At 35.1% G+C, this 20,915-nt stretch overlaps 3 protein-coding genes across 4 annotated transcripts; 2 read left to right on the top strand and 1 right to left on the bottom strand.

Moving 5' to 3' along the window:
• Nucleotides 1-17: 17 nt before the first annotated feature.
• LOC144565764 (tyrosine decarboxylase 1-like) lies at nt 18-1,965 on the top strand. Its single transcript, XM_078315589.1, has 2 exons — nt 18-1,211; nt 1,393-1,965. Exons 1-2 carry the CDS (start codon nt 85-87, stop codon nt 1,739-1,741), a joined length of 1,476 nt encoding a protein of 491 aa, XP_078171715.1. The 5' UTR covers nt 18-84; the 3' UTR covers nt 1,742-1,965.
• A 2,624-nt stretch (nt 1,966-4,589) lies between these two features.
• Nucleotides 4,590-8,313, top strand: LOC144565343 (Met-10+ like family protein). Of its 2 annotated transcripts, none has more exons than XM_078315071.1 (10): nt 4,590-5,025; nt 5,405-5,768; nt 6,193-6,291; nt 6,426-6,545; nt 6,633-6,799; nt 6,886-6,956; nt 7,341-7,483; nt 7,608-7,722; nt 7,799-7,914; nt 8,003-8,313. In XM_078315071.1, exons 1-10 carry the CDS (start codon nt 4,652-4,654, stop codon nt 8,147-8,149), a joined length of 1,716 nt encoding a protein of 571 aa, XP_078171197.1. In that variant the 5' UTR covers nt 4,590-4,651; the 3' UTR covers nt 8,150-8,313. The 2 variants fall into 2 exon arrangements, with proteins under 2 accessions (XP_078171197.1, XP_078171198.1); XM_078315072.1 differs by having other exon boundaries at nt 4,591-5,025; nt 7,611-7,722.
• Nucleotides 8,314-17,499: 9,186 nt separating this feature from the next.
• Nucleotides 17,500-19,798, bottom strand: LOC144565485 (desmethyl-deoxy-podophyllotoxin synthase-like). Its single transcript, XM_078315252.1, has 4 exons — nt 19,523-19,798; nt 18,971-19,416; nt 18,323-18,500; nt 17,500-18,160 (listed from the first exon to the last, which is right to left on the bottom strand). Exons 1-4 carry the CDS (start codon nt 19,796-19,798, stop codon nt 17,534-17,536), a joined length of 1,527 nt encoding a protein of 508 aa, XP_078171378.1. The 3' UTR covers nt 17,500-17,533.
• Nucleotides 19,799-20,915: the final 1,117 nt, after the last annotated feature.

Here is a 20,915-nt window from a genome sequence, read left to right as displayed (position 1 = left end):
CTTGTTATTCTCCTTAATCTCTTCGTTCATCTTCGTCTTCTTCTGATATATATTAAAACCTAGCTAGCTAGCTAGCTTCTAATAATGGGTAGCCTACCACTTAACATCTTCCACCCATTAGACCCAACTGAATTCTCTGATGAATCACATGCAGTCATTGATTTCATAGCCGACTACTATCGTACTGTCGAGAATCGCCCGGTGCAAAGTCAAGTTAAACCAGGCTATCTTTCCAAGCTACTACCAAAACAAGCTCCTCTATTTTCTGAGCCGATCGAAACTATCTTGGAAGATATTCACCATAATATCTTACCAGGACTCACTCATTGGCAAAGCCCCAACTTTTATGCATACTTCCAGGCTAATGCAAGCACAGCAGGCTTCTTAGGCGAGATGCTATGCTCGGGTCTTAATGTTGTCGGGTTCAATTGGATATCATCTCCAGCAGCAACCGAACTCGAGAACATCGTGATGGACTGGATGGCAAAATTGCTTAAGCTGCCACCTTGCTTTCTTTTCTCAGGTGGCAAAGGGGGTGGTGGTGTCTTGCACGGCAGCACATGCGAGGCCGTGGTTTGTACCTTGGTCGCTGCACGGGATGGTGCACTGAGCAAGGTCGGACATGATGCAATTAGTAAGCTTGTTGTCTATGCTTCTGATCAAACACACTCGACAGTTCAAAAGGCAGTAAGGATTGTCGGAATTCCACCAAAAAACTTCCGCACAATCCCAACATCAGCTGCGTCATGCTACTCACTGACACCACATAGCCTGCAAGCTGCTATGGAGGCTGATGTGGCAAAGGGCTTGTTGCCGATCTATGTCTGTGCGACAGTGGGGACCACCGCCGTGGGAGCAGTGGATCCTATAAGAGAAATCGGTAAGGTGGCAAATAAGTTTGGTGCTTGGTACCATGTAGATGCAGCTTATGCTGGTAGTGCTGCAGTATGCCCAGAATTCAGGCATTACTTTGATGGGGTTGAACTGGCCGACTCAATCAGCATGAATCCGCACAAGTGGTTCTTGACCAACATGGATTGCTGTTGTTTGTGGGTCCAGACGCCAAGTGCATTAGTCGATTCACTCTCCACTAATCCCGAGTACCTAAGGAACAAAGCCAGCGAAACAAATGAGGTGGTGGACTACAAGGATTGGCAGATTGCACTGAGCAGGCGCTTCCGAGCCATAAAGCTTTGGGTGGTAATTAGAAGGTAATTAAATACATATATATAACTCTAAGTCTCTAACTCCTAGCTAGCTAGCTAGAACAATTAATATTCCATAATCTTTATTCTTTAGTGAGTACATATATAAATTATGAGGATCGATGTTGCTATTCTACTGTGTAAGAATGCGATCGAGCGAATAACCAAGAAACGATATTGATTGCAGGTATGGAATTATTAACCTTGTGGAGCATATACGAAGCGATGTGGCAATGGCTAAACAATTTGAGAAAATGGTTTCAATGGACAAGCGGTTTGAGGTGGTGGTGCCAAGAAAGTTCGCCTTGGTATGTTTCCGTCTCAAACCGAGATTTGAAGGAGATAATGCATTGAGTATTAACCAGAGGCTTCTCGATGCCGTGAACAATAGCGGCCAGGCATTCATGACGCATGCAAAGGTGGATGGGATGTTTGTGCTCAGATTTGCAATAGGTACAACTTTGACGGAGATGCGGCATGTTGAGATGACATGGAAGCTCATCCAGGCCAAAGCAAATGATATATATATTGCTTGAGGATATTAATTTCAATTCTTGCGATCATATCTAAATGACCAAATTTACAAAACTTAATTTGTTTCCATCGAATTTGTGTGCCTTTTAATTTCCTTCGTGATATGTAGAAACTTACTTAATTTAATTAGGTTATAACGCAATGCGCGCATCTGTATCTTTATTTGCTGCTTAACTTGTTTGATTGTTATTATTTTTAGAGACAGAAAGAGATGAAATTATATGTACTGTATTGAATCTTTTGTATAATAGTTACAGGTGAATATATATATAGACTACTTGGCCAATTAGCCGTTATACATTCCTAACAGCAAACTTTCCTAATAGTTACAAGATCTACAGCTGTATGAGCTAATTTAGCTATAATCTAATCACATATATGAAATCCTAAATTTCATCAGTGTATTCCTAAATTAGAGAATCTACAGAGATCTTTCTATTCTTATTGGATTTGATCTTGATCTTCTTATTGGGTCGGATCTTCTTCATTAATAATACTCGAAGTTGGGATCGAATAAGTTGAAAGAATCCAACTGTCATGACTTTGCTGTTGGACCGGAAGTCGCGACAAAAGAGGCACCCTCGCATCCATCCTTCATCCCATCAACCTACGTCACAATCAAAATAACAAATAGAAACAATACGGAGTCAGCTACAAAACTCAGTAACCAGTTATTTAATGATGTGTTTCTCTATAACTGGCTTAATTAAACAACTATTCAAACAGACTGGATTAATCCACACAAATTCAAATTAAATTATGAATACATATTTAACTAGCAATAGCACATGGGTTCAGGTTATCAATAAAACAAGTCACATAATATTCATATCATTTCATTTCACAAAATCATATCATTTCTCAAATTCTCATAACACACGATCATATCATTTCTCAAATTCTCATAACACACGATCATATCATTTCACAAATCAAATTCAAACTACAGACCTACTATCCCGTTAAATATGAATCATAATCCAATACCCAATTCAATCATCCAATTCAAAATTCAATTCAACCAAACAAAACAAAAACACAGATTATAGAGAAGTTCAGTTACCTGATAGTGATCACACTAGAAATTCAAATCGAACTGCAACGATTGTTTAGAAACAACGCAAGTCAAAATTTCAATCAAACATGACTCAATATCACAATTTATCAAAATTTCTCCTTCGTTTTTTTTTCTTCCATTTCTTCTTCTTTTATCTATCTTTTTCTTTGGTATTTCTCTACTTTTTTTTTTCTTTCTAATGTAAAACAAAATAACCCAATATAAAGGAGTTAGGAAATTTTAACGGTGGTCAAAAGCATTAGATGAAGGTGTTTATCATGCAAGGAGCCACTTGGAAATAAGTGCCACTAATGAAAAATAAGGAATCATGATCAGTTATATATACATATTAGTATCGGAATATAACTGATTCTGATGAAGGCGATACTGATACTATTATGATCGGTTTTTTATTTTTTAATCAACCGATCTTAATAGGCACTTATCTGGATCGGTTATACCTGAGAACCGATCCTAATAGTTTTTTCCCATGTTTTTTAATACCCATTAAAAAAACAATTAGTATCGATTTTAATTAAATCCGATTCAGATGCTACACTATCAAGATCGGTTGTACATAATAACCGATCCAGATACTAAACTATCAAGATCGGTTGTTATGTACAACCGATCCTGATAGTGTAGTATCTGAATCGGTTTTGTTGTACAACCGATCCTGATGTTTGGTTGACTCTAAAAAATAAAATTTTATTTATTTGGCCAGCTTCCATATATATATATGCTGGCCCAATATGCTACAGATACAAATCACATACAAATATTGAAATATATATGCATACAAATCACATACACATCCTAAATTAAATATCATAGACAAATTCTAAATTATTACAAAAAATTCATGTTCATGCAAATTAAGTTTACACATCACATCCAAAATTGTTGTACTTCTTCTCGGCTTTACTTCATTTAGGAAAATTTGAACTCACATTTTTCGAAAGTCGACCAAGCGTTGTACAGTATGTTTACGGGAATATCCTGCATTTTTTAAAAGATAGAAGAGCATGCACAATTAATTGTGTATTTTATTATATTTGAAGCAACAATGATATGTGGAAATTACGTAATGATCTATTCTACATAATGATATGTGCTTTAATCATAGAAATAATACAACTTTTAGATCTATTGTACTAATGATTGTGGCCTTGGCTAATTATTGGGCAGATTTAGTCAAGAGGCAAGCACGGAATGTGATACCAGCATGGCTGCCTACTGTGATTAAAGACATACCACTCAGGATTTGGGATCTGGAAGACACACAGATGGTGTTGTACCAGTTTCCCACAGAGGATGCTGCTTCTGCGGAGACCAATGCTATGGACTGACTAATTACATATCTATTTAGCTTGCTAGTTTACTCTTTGGATGTCTGTTTTGTTATATTTGGCAGGAAGATATATAGATATTAGGGTCCATGGTACCAGTTTAGTATTTGCACTTCTTATTGCATATGTTGGGACTAACTTAAAATCGGACTGAATAGTGGAGAATGTAAAAGAAGGGACCTAAATACCTAATAGCAAGGATTGAATTGGAGAAATCTATGATGAGAATGAGATGACGAGCAAGGTCCTTGTGTACTAGCTTGCTCCACGTTAGAGCCCATATACTATGAAAACCAAAACCCATACATACACTCTTAAAGCCCAACTTGAACAGAAAGAAAAGATTAGATTTATGCTCGGTTGTGAATTACCCAGCCCGAAAATGCAATGCCTGATGCGGTTATGCCTATGATCCTATCCTCGTTTTTGTTGATTCCTCTCTCTGAGGGAAAGAGTCTTGAGAACACCACCTCCTCCTCTCAAGTCTTTACAAACTGTTCGACGAAATGACCTCTGCCTTCACTCTGCAAACCCAACTCGCTTTCTCACCTCGTCGCCTTCTCTCTAAACCCTTTCATTTCTCCTCCACTAAATTTCTAACCCTAGTTTCTAGTTCAACCTTCCTCCACCATGGCCCCTCGCTCCGCCATGGCCAAGGAATTGTATCAGAACCGGCTTCCAATCGGACGGAAGGAACTTTAATTGATCGAGATAGCTTTACGCGTGTGTTTTATCTCGCTGCTTTGCGTGTTCCAGCTGCTGAGTGCTCAGAGCTCGAGAGGCGCCTACGGGGACACCTTCTCAATTGGCCAAGGGTTCGAAATGTGGCACGGGTCACTGGAGATGACGTCGATCCTTCCATTTATAAGCTTCTCTTAAGGTATATAAATTAAGGCTTCTCATTTTGTGTGGGCTGAATTAGACTTGCTAATACCAGTTTCACTGATCCATCTTTACACCATCATACTGGCATGCTCAAATTTTCTGTAGGGATGCAAAAAAAATTAATTTAATCAAATGCAGAAATTAAGTTTTTCATTATAACCCTCAGTTCATTCAATTTGGTCTTCCTTTAACCCATTTGTAGTTGGTCTCGACACTATTAGCCAATTTGGTGTTAATTTAAGTCTCAGTAACTGTGCAATTGACTGTACTGGAGCTTTTAATTATTAAAAGTACTGGTACCTATTGTACATACTAATACCTTTAGTAAACTTGTTGTTGTTCATCAATTGTCTAAATTTGAGGCATCCATTCAGGAACCCACAGTCTTACACCACAGATGAAGAAGAACCCCAACTAAGTCCTGTCTTATTCAGAGAAAAATTAATTAAACAATTCAACCAACGAGGCTTCATCAAATTTCGCAACCTCGCAAAGATCTCAAGGCCCAAGAAGAAAAAGAAGAGATATAATGAGAGGGATGATACTGTAATGGAGAAAGATGAAAAGGTTAGTGCTTATAAGGTTGAGCTGGTGAATGAAGAGGATAACGCTGAGGATTGGAGCGATTTAATGGGAGAGGAGATTATAGGGTCCAGTTGGAGGGGGCCCACACGTCTCTTGCTGCTGGATGAGAGGTACGCGAAGATTGAGGCCCACATGCTTCCAGAAGCTGTCAAGGTGGCTTAATTACTCTTGTGAGTTGAGTGAATTGTAAATGCATGTTTTATTTGATAAATGAAGGTTTTATTGCCGAGTTAATATTGTAAAAGAGCTTGGCACAACTTTTTTTGTGAAAATTTGGCAGATTTCTGTTAACAAACTATAGGAAATAAAATCGCACAAATAACAAACTTTAATAATGAACTTTGATAAAAAAGGATATTTCTGTTAACAAACTTTAATTATTTTTTTGTTATCAAGGTGGCCTTAATAATGAAGTTACAGAAACCCATATAACAGTAATAAGGAACTTAAGGAAAATAAAAAGCGAACAAATACCCAGAGATTTGCTTAACAATTTAGTTGTATCAATCAGTGAATACTTATTGTTAATTTTAATTATGCTGTTTATTTAAATTAGCTATTTTCTCATCTCATACAGGCAGTGTTGTACTGTGAAGCTGAGGAAGGAAACAATTCCTTGTACGAACTTGTGCACTGTCGGCTCACTATATTTTACAGCTACTGGCATATGACTCAGGTATGCTTGGAATCATATATTAAGACGACTCTGAAAAAAAAAAAAACTTGATTTACAATAAAACTGAACTTTCTTATATTTTACTCGAGGCTTGTCTGTATGCAAGTTTTTAATATTTCCGATATTTCTTGTAGCTCCTTGAAGCAATACTTCCAGATGACATAATCATCCCATCAGGATTCGAAACCATTGGACACATTGCCCACCTAAACCTGAGAGAGGAGCACTTGCCTTATAAAAAGCTCATAGCTAAGGTGTTTTTCTCTTTCTCTTGCTAAAAGGTTTTCATCGTGATAAGCCAAATAAACTAAACTTCTGGTAACCTGCCTTCTAATTTTCAGGTAGTGTTAGATAAGAACAAGCCAAAGATTCAAACGGTTGTTAACAAAATTGATGCCATCGAAAATGACTATAGGACAATGCAACTCGAGGTGTTGGCTGGTAACCATTCTCTTGTTACCACAGTAATTGAAAATGGCATCCGGTTCCAACTTGATCTTGCTTCTGTGTAAGTCTCTTTCCCTCTATTAATTATATATATTATTATGTGAATAGTTGGAAGGTGACCATCATATATCTCTCCATTATCTCCAGTTACTGGAATTCTCGACTAGGAACTGAAAGACAAAGGCTCATCAGTACTTTCACAAACTCTGATATTGTTTGTGAGTTCATTCTGATATTTTTTTGTATTATCTTTTTCTTTAAGTACGTCCGATGTGTTATAATACTTGCATATAAACCTATATCTCTTCTCTTTGGATTTAATATCCAGCATTCTTTGAATGTTCATTGTTAGAAACTTTGATTGGGGTAATGGAATAAGGCATTTTCGTTTAACATTACCGATTTAGTGTTGCCTCTAATCTGGCATACAGTCCAAAAGTGATATGCATGTTAATTAGTTGCAATTTGGTAATGCTGGTACTTTTAGAAGCAAACAATCATTTATGTATTAGCTTTAAGTTTCAACTTTTCATTTTTATTTTTGTGTTTCCTTATTTATTTATTTGATTATTTGTATATTTATTGCTTATTCAATTGAACAGGTGATGTGTTCGCTGGTGTGGGTCCTATTGCCATTTCTGCTGCTAGGAAGGTGAGGCATGTGTATGCAAATGACCTTAATCCCAATGCTGTAGAATACCTTAATAGAAATATCGTGCTTAACAAGCTTGATAAAAAAATCGAGGTATGAGATCCTTTTTCTACTATTAAATTTGGAGTTTACTTTGACCAAAATTTATGTGTTGGCTTTATGAGAGTTGTTTTCTTTTTTAAAACATCTATTTTTTTTTTTCACTATTTGCATGGAGCAGGTATCTAACATGGATGGAAGAAGGTTTGTCAACGCCATACTTACATGTCAACAGAGATTATCTCCAACTCAAGTTGTTATGAATTTGCCTAATGATGCTACTGAGTTTCTAGGTAAGCTCTGAATCATCACATTATTGTGATTTATATATTAGGGAAGGTTAGTGATTGTGTTATTTTTCTTTTTCAGATGTGTTTAAAGGCATCTTCAGAAAAAGGTCAAAAGATGATGATTCTGTTATTTTGCCTAAAATACATGTGTATGGTTTCTCAAAGTCCCAAAATCCAGAGTTTGATTTTCATGAGGTCTGATTTCTTAGTTTTACATGTTCTTACATCCAGTGTTTATTCACTTATTCAAATATGTGATGGGTTGAATTATATGCTTGAACAGAGGATAAACGTGGCATTGTGTGAGACCATTGAAGAAGTTGAAATGCACAGAGTTCGACTGGTTGCTCCGGGTAAATGGATGTTATGTGCATCATTTAACCTACCACAAGTCGTTGCATTTGGGAAGCTTTTAATTAAAGTTGTATAGAATTTTTTTTTTTTACTGTCTACATTAGTTGCCACATAAGTGGTATCTCTCGCTTTTGTTTGTTATTGGTTTTTTCAATGACCACTTTAATTTGTCTTAACAGACTTTTGTTAGCAGAAACTGCTCAAACAAATTAATTGGACCAACGACATCATTTTAAATAAGGATATTTTATATTTTGTTAGTAGTTTTAGCATTTAAAATGTAACAGTATGGTGGTGGCATAAGTTAGGCTAATAAATATTGTAACATTTTCCTGCTTTAATATGTAAATTGCTATAATCCTTCTTAAATGTAAGTGTGTGCGCTCTGTTTTTTATTTTTTAAAGCAAAATAACAATTCATCTTTATTGTCAGTAATTCATTGGTGTAGATTGTGGAGAAATGCATCTTGTTTATTTGTTTGAGCCGGTGCTCTGCCCCATTCTGGGCCTAGAAACTACCTTTTACAGGGGGCTATTAGGTAGCCTATGTATTGACACCGTAGTAAAACTAACACTGTAAAAGCTGCAGAGAGGCTTTTATCTCGTGCTATCTTATTATTAGCAAACTTTATTAGTCTATGCTTGCATAGAAATATAGAATAGAACTAACTGGCAGTTCCTGTTAAGTGCATCTCTTCTCTGTTCTTCTTTTTGACTGCATGGAGTTGTCTCAAGTTGCAGCTAGCTCAGCTCGACCATATTAATTATCCTATCATATTATTGAGTTTGTCATACACTAAATCACCTTGATTGTTATAGGTCAATTGATGTATACTGGGCAACACATTATTTGATGTATTGCTTCTTAATTGGTTGTATGGAAGCGGGGACCATTTGGATATAAATAATGGTAGAGCGGTTGAGAATCCCAGTCGAAGATACATCCAAATCTTCTCTCTCTCTCTCTGTTTTCTCTGTGTGTCTCTCTGACAGTACGGGCCAGCTTCCAAATCAGGTGTTGCTGGTCCCTGAGGCATGCTACCAGCCTCCTCTCTTTTTCCAGTATAGTCTACTCTAGGCGCTGCCTGGAATGTATGCCCCCGTGCTCCCCTTTCTTTTGTTTTGTCTCCTTTATTGTTTTTTATGCCCATCATCTTTTTCCTATGGAACCAAGCCACCAAGGCAACAACTACCCCTTAATTGCATTTGCATGCATCATTTAGGAATTAGGCCCCCAACCAAACATCTCGTTAAATGATTGATTGAACAATTTATGAAGGGCACATACGTACGTACCATGAAAATGTTGTCAGAGCTCTTAATTGTACCATGATATATAGTATTTACGGTTTTAATTCCCTGTTTAAGAGCTAATTATTTAAATGTCCATACACAGCAAAAGCTACTTAATTATGGTTCGCTTTAATTGTAGGAACTTTTCGTAGGGAATAGGGATTGGATGATTTGGATCCACGCTGCAAATCAGGCCGACAAAAAGGCCCGGGCCCACATCCAGTTCTCCTGCCAAGCCCAGATGTCAGCATATTTACATGATTGCCACCAAACCATATGCATGTTATATAAGGTACAAAAAGGCATCTAAGTCTAACAGTTTGTTTCAATTTAAATTTTAAACGCATGCATTTGTCATAAATTAATTTATGCATTTAATTATAACCAAGATATATTATTAAAATCAAGATGAATTCAATTATTAAGGTAATAACATTAATTCTAGCTAGCTGATCAATTTCTGTGCAAGTCCAATTGTAATCTAGCTAACATATTTTTCTCTTTAATTACCAAGTGCGTGTGCGTGCTTAGCTGATCTGATCATGAGTAAATTTGTTAATCTACTAATTAATCACAATATAATATCAAAGCCACGAAGGGGGTTTAGTATGCAAAACTTCCTAAAAAAAAGACAAAGAAAGCTAGGGAGAGATGAGAGATGTAGCAGGGGAAGAAAGCGCCAGTAGTAGTACGTGGCACCTAGAGAGACAAAAGGACGGCAGATCACACAAAACAAATCTCACCTTGCTCTGATGATCTGATCCGAGAGAGAGAGAGAGAGAGAGTAGCCCGTCCCCGTATACATACGTACTGGCGTACTCTCAAAGGAGTGGCACTGGTAGTAACCAGTAGTGGACCCCGTTCAAAGGAGTGGGCCCGCCCCTGTTGGCACAACCTTTTCTGTCCCTAGCTACCTAGCTACCTAGCTCTCTATAACATCTCTTAATAGTGAATAGAGAGAGATTAGAGGCCCAAGGCAACGCCCCAACCCAATCATTCTGTGGAGGGACAATATCTCCTCTCGCAGCCCTTGCAGCTTACTGCATGCCGGCCTAAATCTGGTCATTTTATTTCCAAACAAACAAACAAAATAAAATAAAAATAAAAAATTCAAAACCACTCACTGCTCTTTTTCTCAACACCCCCTCCCCTCTCCTCCCCTCCCCTCTTAAATTGTTGTTCTAGCCTAGCTAGCTGCATGCTTCTGCGTAAACATTAACCAATGATACTTATATATATATATTCACTGTAATAATATACGTACGTACTTACTACTGTCTTCATCAATGGAGTACGTGATGCATGGTATAAAAATAATATATATGTTTTGTGTGTTTTCTAATTATGATTTGTTGTGTTGTCTATATATATATATATATATATATATATATATATATATATATATATATATATGCTGCCGCCCCAAAGCTAGCTAGCTAGGCGCTGCATGTTGTCCCAAATGCTAATCATTAATTAATTATCCTCTCTCTCCTAGTCCTAGCTAGCTAGCTTCATGGAACTGATGAGATGCATGCTTTCTAATGTATATATAATATATTCTTTGGAAACTGATATATATATATATATAGTAAGTTAGATATACTATTAACTATTTCCTTGTAAGAACTAAGAAACATGCATGAGCTGAGCATGCATATCTATCTGAGACTGCCATAAACGTACTGTTATATGAATTAATTGTTACAGTTAAGATCAAATGTTTCATGAAATTAAGAAGACTTAATTAATTATGTGAATTAATTATTGTACAACAAAATTTTGTCATTCAATTAAGTACCATGCATGTGACCAATTAATAGGATATTAATTTGTTAAATAGTATGTATAAGTACCAAATCTCATAATTCAATATATATAACAAAGAATTAATAACACGTACTAAGTATATCAAATTTCATAATTCGACTTAAAACTTGATGATTATCAATTAAAGCTATTCGTCGTTATTTGTGGCTGATCAGTTATTAAAAAAATAAAATAAAAAAACCCTACCTCATACAGTCCATTAATTAGAGAATAATCTTCCAAATTTATATATATTCAATTGAGTTACTCGATCGCCAGACTTCATCCTGGAAAAACACATGATATGATATTTATAAAAGAAGATGACATTATAAAATAAATTTTGGGTACAAATAAATATTATTCCGAAATTCTGAATATATATGTTTATAATAATAATAATAATAACAATATACGATAATTTATGTAGAGGATCAATTGATCAAATGAGAATTATATATATTAATTCCTTTAACGTTTACATTGCACTTTTAGGTATATTAAATATTACATATATAGTACTTTTAAATAAAGAGAAACAAGCATTATGACACTCCAACCATGCATGTAATCAATATAAATGAATTGAGAGAAAAAGAAACGGTCTAAGATCTGCGTTTCCACTTTCCACATATATATATTCCAAAAGGAGACCCACTCTAACCATACAAGATCCAGGTCTTGCATGGCCCATTTTTATCATTTTACAAGTTAGAACCTCATCATGCATTGCCTTTTCCTTTGCCTCTACAATCAATATACCTACTTTATTTATTTTTAACTTAATTGGCTGCCTTTTTTAATTTGTTGTCACCCTCTCTAGCTCAAAATTAAGACTGTTGCATGCATCATGTGCACAGGATATATATATATATATATTTGTCAAAATAAATATTATATATATATAAACGAAACTAAAATCAAATTTAATTAAATGGGTAACTTTATATTATTGTTGCCCTAAATTATTTGTCCAAAATGTTAATTAGCCATACCAACAACTTTTAACTAGGGTAATTTTTTATTTTTTTTAAGGTCATGAATTAAATTTAAGTTTCCACATTAAATATCATAGTCAGATATATCGGTTAATTACTAAAAAAGATATGGAGATCGAGTTGGACACACATGACCATTAAATAAGGGTGGGGGTTTTGTCCAAACGTCTTTCGACAAAATCTCATCCACAGTCGCATCTAAATCGTCTGATCTGCATCAAAATTCGTACAAATATTTAGATTCAAAAAGCTATTTAAATTATTAAGTATTAAATATGTTTGCACGATTCTCAATGCAAATCAGACGTTTAAGGTTGACTTTGAATGAGACTTTGTCCAATTAAAGCTTCACTTTCTCATCGTACGTAGTTAATTTAAACTAAGATCTTAATTAAACAGATTATAATTTAGTGTTTACCAATAAAGTATATACTATATATAACACTGAGTTGTGAGAATAGATGAGACATGAAGTATGAAAATGTTAACCAATTAATCAATTATCATGATATCTGACTAATTATTCTAAATCTTAAAAAGTTGGACGTAATTTCAATTTTATATTCTAATTGTTATTACTTGTAACATATAATAAAATAAAATAAAAAGTGTAGACATGCACTCTGGTCATGCTGGTACCAACGTTTTAAAATACAACGCCACATGCATGGATAGAATTATACACTGCATATAAATTAATTAAGAAAAATGTTTTTTTTTAATTTGCTATTTGCATCAGGTTAGACCGATAAAATTGAAGATATATATACAGAGCCGGATGGAGCTTAGATGAATGGGTCAATTGATCTCCATTTTTTTTATTTACTTATGATTTTTTATATAACTTAGTATAAAATTAATATCATAAATACTGTATATTGACCCCATTCTTAATATAAAATTTTGATATGATTGAACCCCATTATGATTTGACTCCGCTCCTGAATATATATATCCTGAATTAACAGAATTAAGTTAGTTTTTAAAAAAAAAGTACTTAATGACAAAGACTAAAACGACAATGATTATGAGAGAGAGAGAAAGTAAAAGCTCATCATTTTTACAAGTTTGGTAACAAAAAGAAAACATATATAAGAGAGAGAGAGAGAGAAACATGTTTTATCGATCCGCACAAATCGCCTGATGATCTACTTTCAGTTTCTATAGAGTTACGTACGTTGTATATCATTAATTATCAGCACAAGCAAAGTTTTCCTTTCCTACAAACCAACGGACTATATATATATATATATATATATCAACTCAAACGCCACGTCAGCACTACCAGACAAACAATATATATTATATACCTCCCCTCCCCTGCCCCTCACACCGGGCATGCCGTACATGCAACTATCTGCCACGTGTCACTCTCTCCTTCCGGGACCACCACTCAGGAACCCCTCGCTTTCGCTAGCTTCCTCTTGAATTGGTTATATAAACCCCCCCCTCCCAAAACCAACTGTTGCTCCTTTTTCTCTTAATTTCCCTGTTCCATTATTTAAAAAATGCCTTCCCAATTTATTTACTGGCCTATTACCTTCCCCGACGAAAACCCTAACTCGCCAAAACCTGACCACATCAGTTTAAACTCTGTGCATCTACCACCGCCACCGCTACCTCCACCTCCACCTCGAACCAGGTCCAGGAAGTCTGCCAAGCAAGTAACACCAAAGCGGGCCCCGCAGCGAGGCCTTGGTGTTGCCCAGCTGGAACGCCTCAGGATGGAGCAGGCAGGTGAAACCGACCTCCTCATGCACCAGCCTCGTCGGGTCGTGCTCCCTCACATGCTTGTCGGGTCGTACCCATCTCCGGTAGGTTCAGGTGGAGGTCTTTTAACGGGTACTTACCCGGTGGGGTCAATGGGACCCCCAGGATATATGGGGAGGTATCTGGCGGCGCCGGCACCAGAGCCCCCTTCAACCCAAATGGTGCCGAGGCCTCTCATGCCTCCACCCGTGGACCCAGTGCAGTGCTATGCTGATCAGTGCGAGTTTTGTGTCCGTGTAAGTGTTTTAATTAATTTGTTGCTTTCAATACGACTATACGAGAGACGACCTATGATCTATATATCATCTATGATTTATTGTTATTTACTTAATTTCGTTTTTCTTGTCTTTTTCTTAATTTCTAAATAGAAGAAGCGCCTCTTTGGAGAGAGCTCAGTGTATGAATATGTGGACGGTGGTAATCAGATGGAAATGGATCTAACGGCCACTATCACTCCATCTGGTGATCTGGTGAGTTTTGTTTGTACCTTGTACCTACCTCATATATACATTAATTAATGTAATATATATGTTTGGGGTGATTTTTAATGAAATGTAGGTGTTTTCCAATTTCCATAATTCCATGCATGTTAATTCTATAGGAGGGAGGAATGATGAGATGTATGGAGAGAAGGAAGGAAACAAGAGAATACCAGTTTTTTCCAACATACGGTGGCAGTAGTCTAGCTGAGCTGGCGTTTCCAACAATGAGTGATGCATCCACGTCAGCACCGTCCAGATCTGCATATCCTTCTCAGACAATTGATCTTTCTCTTAAACTCTCTTACTAAAACTAAACAAAATTAAGGTGTTCATCGAGTGTATGGCGTTCTTTTCTTTCGGTGCATGTTGTTGTGATGTCCCTCACTCCCTCTTAATTTATTAATTATGTTTTCCAGTTTTAGTTTCAAATTGGTCATTTAATTAAAAGGCCAATTGAAAGTAATTTTGTTGTTTGTGACAAAGGCTGAAAGTGATTTATTCGGCCTTTTTTTTTTTTTAAATGTAAAACTCAAAAAGCGTTGCAGTTATGGAAATGGAAAGTAAAAAGTCTGTGAGATTTTTATAGAAATGTCCCTCTTGACGAGTTTTAGTTGAAAAGCTGTCAAAAACTCTCTCCTGTTAAATGAAGTATACTTAAGTTTTTGTCATTTTTGTAATATTTTTTGAAGTCATTCTTAATTGATAGCTGAGTTCTGACGAATAGAGTACACTTCTGTTTTTTTTCCCCTCTTTTTACGATGATCTTATATATTGAACCTTATGCTAGCTGTGTGTTAAGCTCAATTGTAAAAATAGTAGTGCACAAATATAATATATATATACTTGCTACGTCAATATAAAAAAAAATTAATATTAATTGTTTTGAGTACGTCATTAAATGTTCACAATATAATTAAGGATCTCCAGAAACTATGCAATTTAATTAAAAATCGGCTTTAATTATTCATTCATATATCTGGATATATATATATATATATATATTCTCCAATGAATATATATAGTTGTTAAAAAAATTGAATATATATATATATATATATATATATATATATATATATATATATATATGCTCCAAAAAGAATGTTAGCTGGGAAATAATAAGTAGCAAAAGAGAAGAGGAGAAGAGAAGAATCTAATTAGTTGGTTGAAGCATGCAGTGTATCGGAGGCTATATCCTATATATCTAAATCTAGGGTTTGGATATGAGAAACGAGAAAGGCGTTTCTCTCTCTCTCTCCTACCTCTTTGTTTTTTTGCACTACGCCACTACGTAAGAGAGAGGAGAGAGGAGAGAGGAGAGAGGAGAGAGGAGAGAGGAGAGAGGGGGGACTGAAGAAGGCATGGGGGGCCCACCGAACTGTGAGTAGCAGTTCTTACGAAGGGAATCAGGAGCTTCTTTTATGAAATAAAGACTGGACTACAAACGCCACTTCACCTACGGCTACGGCTACGTACTCTCTCTCTCTCTCTCTCTCTCTAGGTTATTAGAGATTTTACGTGCGTCATTACGTGTGCTATTCCATGTAGCGAGTTGTAAGGTAATTAATTTTAACTGTATTAGGTATTCTTCTGACAATCCTCTCAAGGCTAAATTAAATTGGAGTCCAGGCATTTAGATCAAAAGAGTCAGATCTGAATTGTCCGATCCGATCGACTTCAAAATGCAATTTAATTAATGGTCTAGTTAGCTAATTAGTAAAACCTTCAATTCAATATGGCAGCAGATTAAATTTAAATTGAGTGTCAATATTAATCCAATATATTTTTCTATCAAAAAATTACAAGTGATTTGTATTTATTTGTTTATTGTAATTTGAGAAATTATTGCTATAAATAAGATTTGACCCCCATAAATTGTGTTAATTAATTAAAGTTCTTCTTTTTTTATTATTGTATTTATAAAATAATTAGTAGTATTAATTTAATTACTATACAATTCTGAATTAGCAAATAGTTGACCCCATCAAAAAAATTTCTACATTCGCCCCATGCTTCAAAGAAAAATTTGGAAATAATTAATTAATTAATTAAGGGTGTAGTTTACTTCTATTGTAATAATATGATAAAGATAGAGTTTGGAAATGTGTGTAATTGGAAACAGAGTATTTCAATTTAAATATTAAAATATAAAATTTTGGAAATTAATGGCATTAGGAAATAGCTAACATTACATAATTAACTTGGACAATGGAGGATCCAACTATATATAATTTAACAAAATAGAAGTTTCAAACTTATATAGCAATAGCCAACTGCCAATACAATTAATTAATTAAAACCGTATATATATTAATTATAGGATTTTCGAGATTATTATATTCAACAGTCAACAAATTAAAGAAGAAAGAGGAAAAATAATAAAACATATCGCATGCATGCCCTGGAAAAATAATATAGCAAGTGATTTTTTACTTGAAGTTGCTTCCCCAGGGCAAATTACACAAAGTCATCCTACTGCTCATAGCCTCATAGGCTCATAGGCTCACAGCCTGTATGTTGAATCAAGCTGGACCTTACTGGGCTTACTATATCAATATGGGCCTAGACTTATTGTTCAATTAATTTAGATTTAGCCTTAATTAGCATGCTCAAGAATTGGGCTATAAATGAGCCGAGTTTGAGTGAGTTACTTCCAACTTATGCTCACCTCATTTAGTTAATGTTAACTAAATGAATCAACTTGAGTTGGAATGACAATAACGAGCTATAAAGTCTATTTGAATTCAGTTCATTACCAACTCGAGTTGACTCACAACTCGTTTAATTAACTAGTCAATTTTCTTTATAAGTAATTTTGGCATTTATTTAGTCCACCATCAATTATATTGCATTGAGACCTACATATCGCAAATGAATTCATACCATCTAATTTTTAGCATAATCTAATAAAAATATCATCTTCTTTTATTTTATTTTTTAAGGTTAGTAATAAAATACATTGACCGATCCTAATTAATTAAAAAGCATTAATTATAACCTTAATTGCATGTCTTAATTAGTACAAATTTGAACTATTTATACTATACCTATTGAAGATAATTAATTTGGTATTTTTCATTTCATCGGATGAAGAAGAGTGAGTTGCTTCAACAACTAAGCATCCAGCAATGGATCAATGCGTTGTACTGGTAAGACATACAGAGGCTTCTTCCTAGCTGTAACAGCACCAAATTCCTCTGTCATGTCTAACTCCTCTGGCCTCATCCCATCCGGCAGGTTCCAATCAAAATGCAACAAAAGTTTAGCTAACGCTGCCTCTACCACCGCAATACCAAAACCAATTCCCGGACAACTCCGTCTTCCTGCTCCGAACGGCAAGAGCTCAAAATTATTACCCTTGAAATCAACAGTACAGTTTTCAAATCTCTCTGGTTTGAACTCCTCTGCATCATGCCAGTACTGATCGTCTCTTCCTAGTGCATATGCATTTACTACTATAATTGTATCAGATGGAATTGTATAGCCCAGTAGCTGACATGTTTCCTTGCAATGGCGTGGCAATAACAGCGGTGCAGGTGGGTGCATCCTCAGGGTTTCTTTGAGTACTAATTTCAAGTAATTGAGTTCGACGGGGGTATTTTCGTCAAACCTTTTGTTTATACTTGCAGCCTGTCGTACTTCTGCCTGTGCTTTCGCCATTATATCCGGGTTCTTAATTAGTTCAGACATCGCCCATTCTATTGCATTTGATACAGTGTCTGTTCCTCCAGTGAATACATCCTGAACAAAGAACAACACACACACACATATATATATATATATCATCTGCTCAAATATTCATTTTAAGTGATACTAATTAATGGATTAATGGACTGCTTTCCACCTATTTGTACATTAAATTCTGTATTTGTTTGTGGTAAAACTTAAACTTATATGGCTTACCATGATGACAGCTTTAATATTGTCCCATGTGATAGGCACCTCTAGGTCACCATGTTGTTTTTCCTTTATCAGAATATCAACCAAATCATATTCATTCTCTTCATCTCCTCCATGTGTTTCTTCCTTTGGATGTTTCAAATGTTCCTGTAGTATCTCATCCAGTATTGTATCCAACTCCCTATATATATATAATATATGCATTAATTATCAATTTGTTCTTCTTCTTTTTTTCTGAAAAGAAATACCAGGAAAGTTAAAAAGATGCTTCTAAAATTCGAAATCTGATTTTCATTTAAATAAATCTTTGTTACGTACGTAGTTGAAATTTGGATAAATTAATAAATCGTAGTTACGTACGTAGTTGAAATTTGGATAAATTAATTAGTTCCAAGAATAAGTGGGTTAGCATTTCTTGAAAGAAATAGAAAGAGGAGCGTAACAGAATAAACAATAGGGTCTTGTGTGCAAATAAGCATGATTCTATTAATTAGTTGCTTGCTTCATTACAGTATTACGGAGTTCATTTTCATTCTCAGGAGGCAACATCGATCATGTGCTCTATGCATGTGAGCAAACAAAACATACATGCATACATACATATCCTGATCGAATTAATTAATTAATTATGTGATATTAATTAATAATTACCTGTGAATCCTGGCTAATTTTCTTTTGGTCTTGACATCCAACCAGCCCAAAGAAGAGAATACATCAGATGGACAAAACCAGGCGGATGTATCCACGGCTTCCTTCATAATTTTCAAAAACATGCTCTGCTTTTTACACTTGCCACCAAATGCTGCCTCAAGAACAACACTGTTTGATAGCTCGCTTACAAGTTCACCGAAATTGACTGGTGTGTTGTCGTTAGAAAATGTGGATAGCATTTTCAGCATGCGATGGATCTCTGCTTGCCGGATCCAGGAGAAAGATTTCACCCGCTTTGCAGAGAGGAGCTCAGTGACACAAATTTTACGAAGCTGGCGCCAATATGGGCCAGCTGAAAAAGCGATGTCTGTGCATCCATACAAGATTGCTTTTGTTGCTGTCAATGTAGGCCGATCGATAAATCTTGAATCTTGTACTTTCATCACCTGTATGCATGTGTATATATATATATAAAAATAACACCACAAAAAAAAAAGTGTCATTGCATTGCATGCATGAACTTAATAGTTAATATATAGAAGTGAAGGAAACCTCTTTTGCGGCATCAGGGGAAGAAAGAACGAGGAGTTTAACATGGCCGGTGCGTAGGAGCATAACAGGTCCAAGTGACCGGGCAAGGTCACGCAGGGTTTGGTGCGGACGACTGGAAATGACTATATGGTGCAGGTTGCCAAAGAATGGGATTGTCGATGGACCAGGAGGGACTTTGCTTTCGGACTTGGGTTTGTTTCTTTGACGGAACAAGAAGGAGAAGAGAAGGAAAATAACAATCAGTGAGGAGGGAAGAGAAGAGAGGGTGAGTTCCATATTTTGTGGTAGTGAATGAGATGTACGTGAAGGGATAGTTGGCTTATGAATATATATATATAAAGTTTAAAGTTTGAGCTTCTCATTTGAACCAACTTAATTAATTGAGAATAAAATTCAGACTATGCTTATGTGCATATATATTACATTTTTGGTGTTAATTAGTGGATGATATGAGAATTAGGGATATATATATATATGAGGAGGGATCAAGTTACAACAATTTTTGAGTTACAACAAGTTACAACATGCATTTTTTTTTACATTTTTAAAGTCCAAATCGTCGATCCAAACCGTTAGATGTGATCTCTACAATAAAATGTGCTTGGAGACCAAATTTTACATTTTTTGAAATTTTTTTACTATTATTAAGATGAGAAAAAAATTCAATGGTCTGAATTTGACTAGGTTTTGTACTCATCTTAATAAATAATAAAAAAATTCCAAAAAATGTAACATTTGGTCTCCAAGCACATTTTATTGTAGATATCACAGCTAACTAAAATTTTTAAAAATACTATTTTATTAAAATTAATAAACCAAAACACCAAATTGGACTGGAATTATTAAATTTCGTATGGCCGCTGCGAGGGGAAGCGGGCACTTATTTGGGCCGCTTCTGGGCCCAGCTGGCAGGGCCGCTTTGGGGGCCAGCGGCCACATTGATTTTGCCTTTTTTTTTTCTTTTTTTTCTTTTTACTTTTTTGGAAAACAGAATTTTTTTTTGTATTAAAATATTAGAAATGTTGAATATATTTCTTTGAAAATAGATGAAATACAATATAATTTGATTTATTAGAAAGACTGCAACAAATAACCCGGATCAATATTTTTCAGGCCGGATTTTTCGCGGCTGTAAGAAAAATTAATATATTTCTTTATGTGTTATTGGAAAAAAATAAAAATAATTAGATTCTCAGTTATTGATCCCGGTTCAAAAGTCACTTCTAGGTAATCCAGAAAATATTGTGACCTTTCTAGTACATTTAATTTATAAAAAGTTGTATCTATTTTGATAATTCTTTTTGAAAAACAATAATTAAATAAAATAAAGATTTTGATTTTTTTCAAAAATAGATACAATTTTTTATAAATTAAATGTACTAAAAGGTTCACA

Source organism: Carex rostrata, chromosome 14 (assembly GCF_964058835.1).
Source record: "Carex rostrata chromosome 14, lpCarRost1.2, whole genome shotgun sequence".
NCBI classification, from domain to species: Eukaryota; Viridiplantae; Streptophyta; class Magnoliopsida; order Poales; family Cyperaceae; genus Carex; species Carex rostrata.
This window is presented reverse-complemented; position numbering and strand designations above follow the sequence as displayed.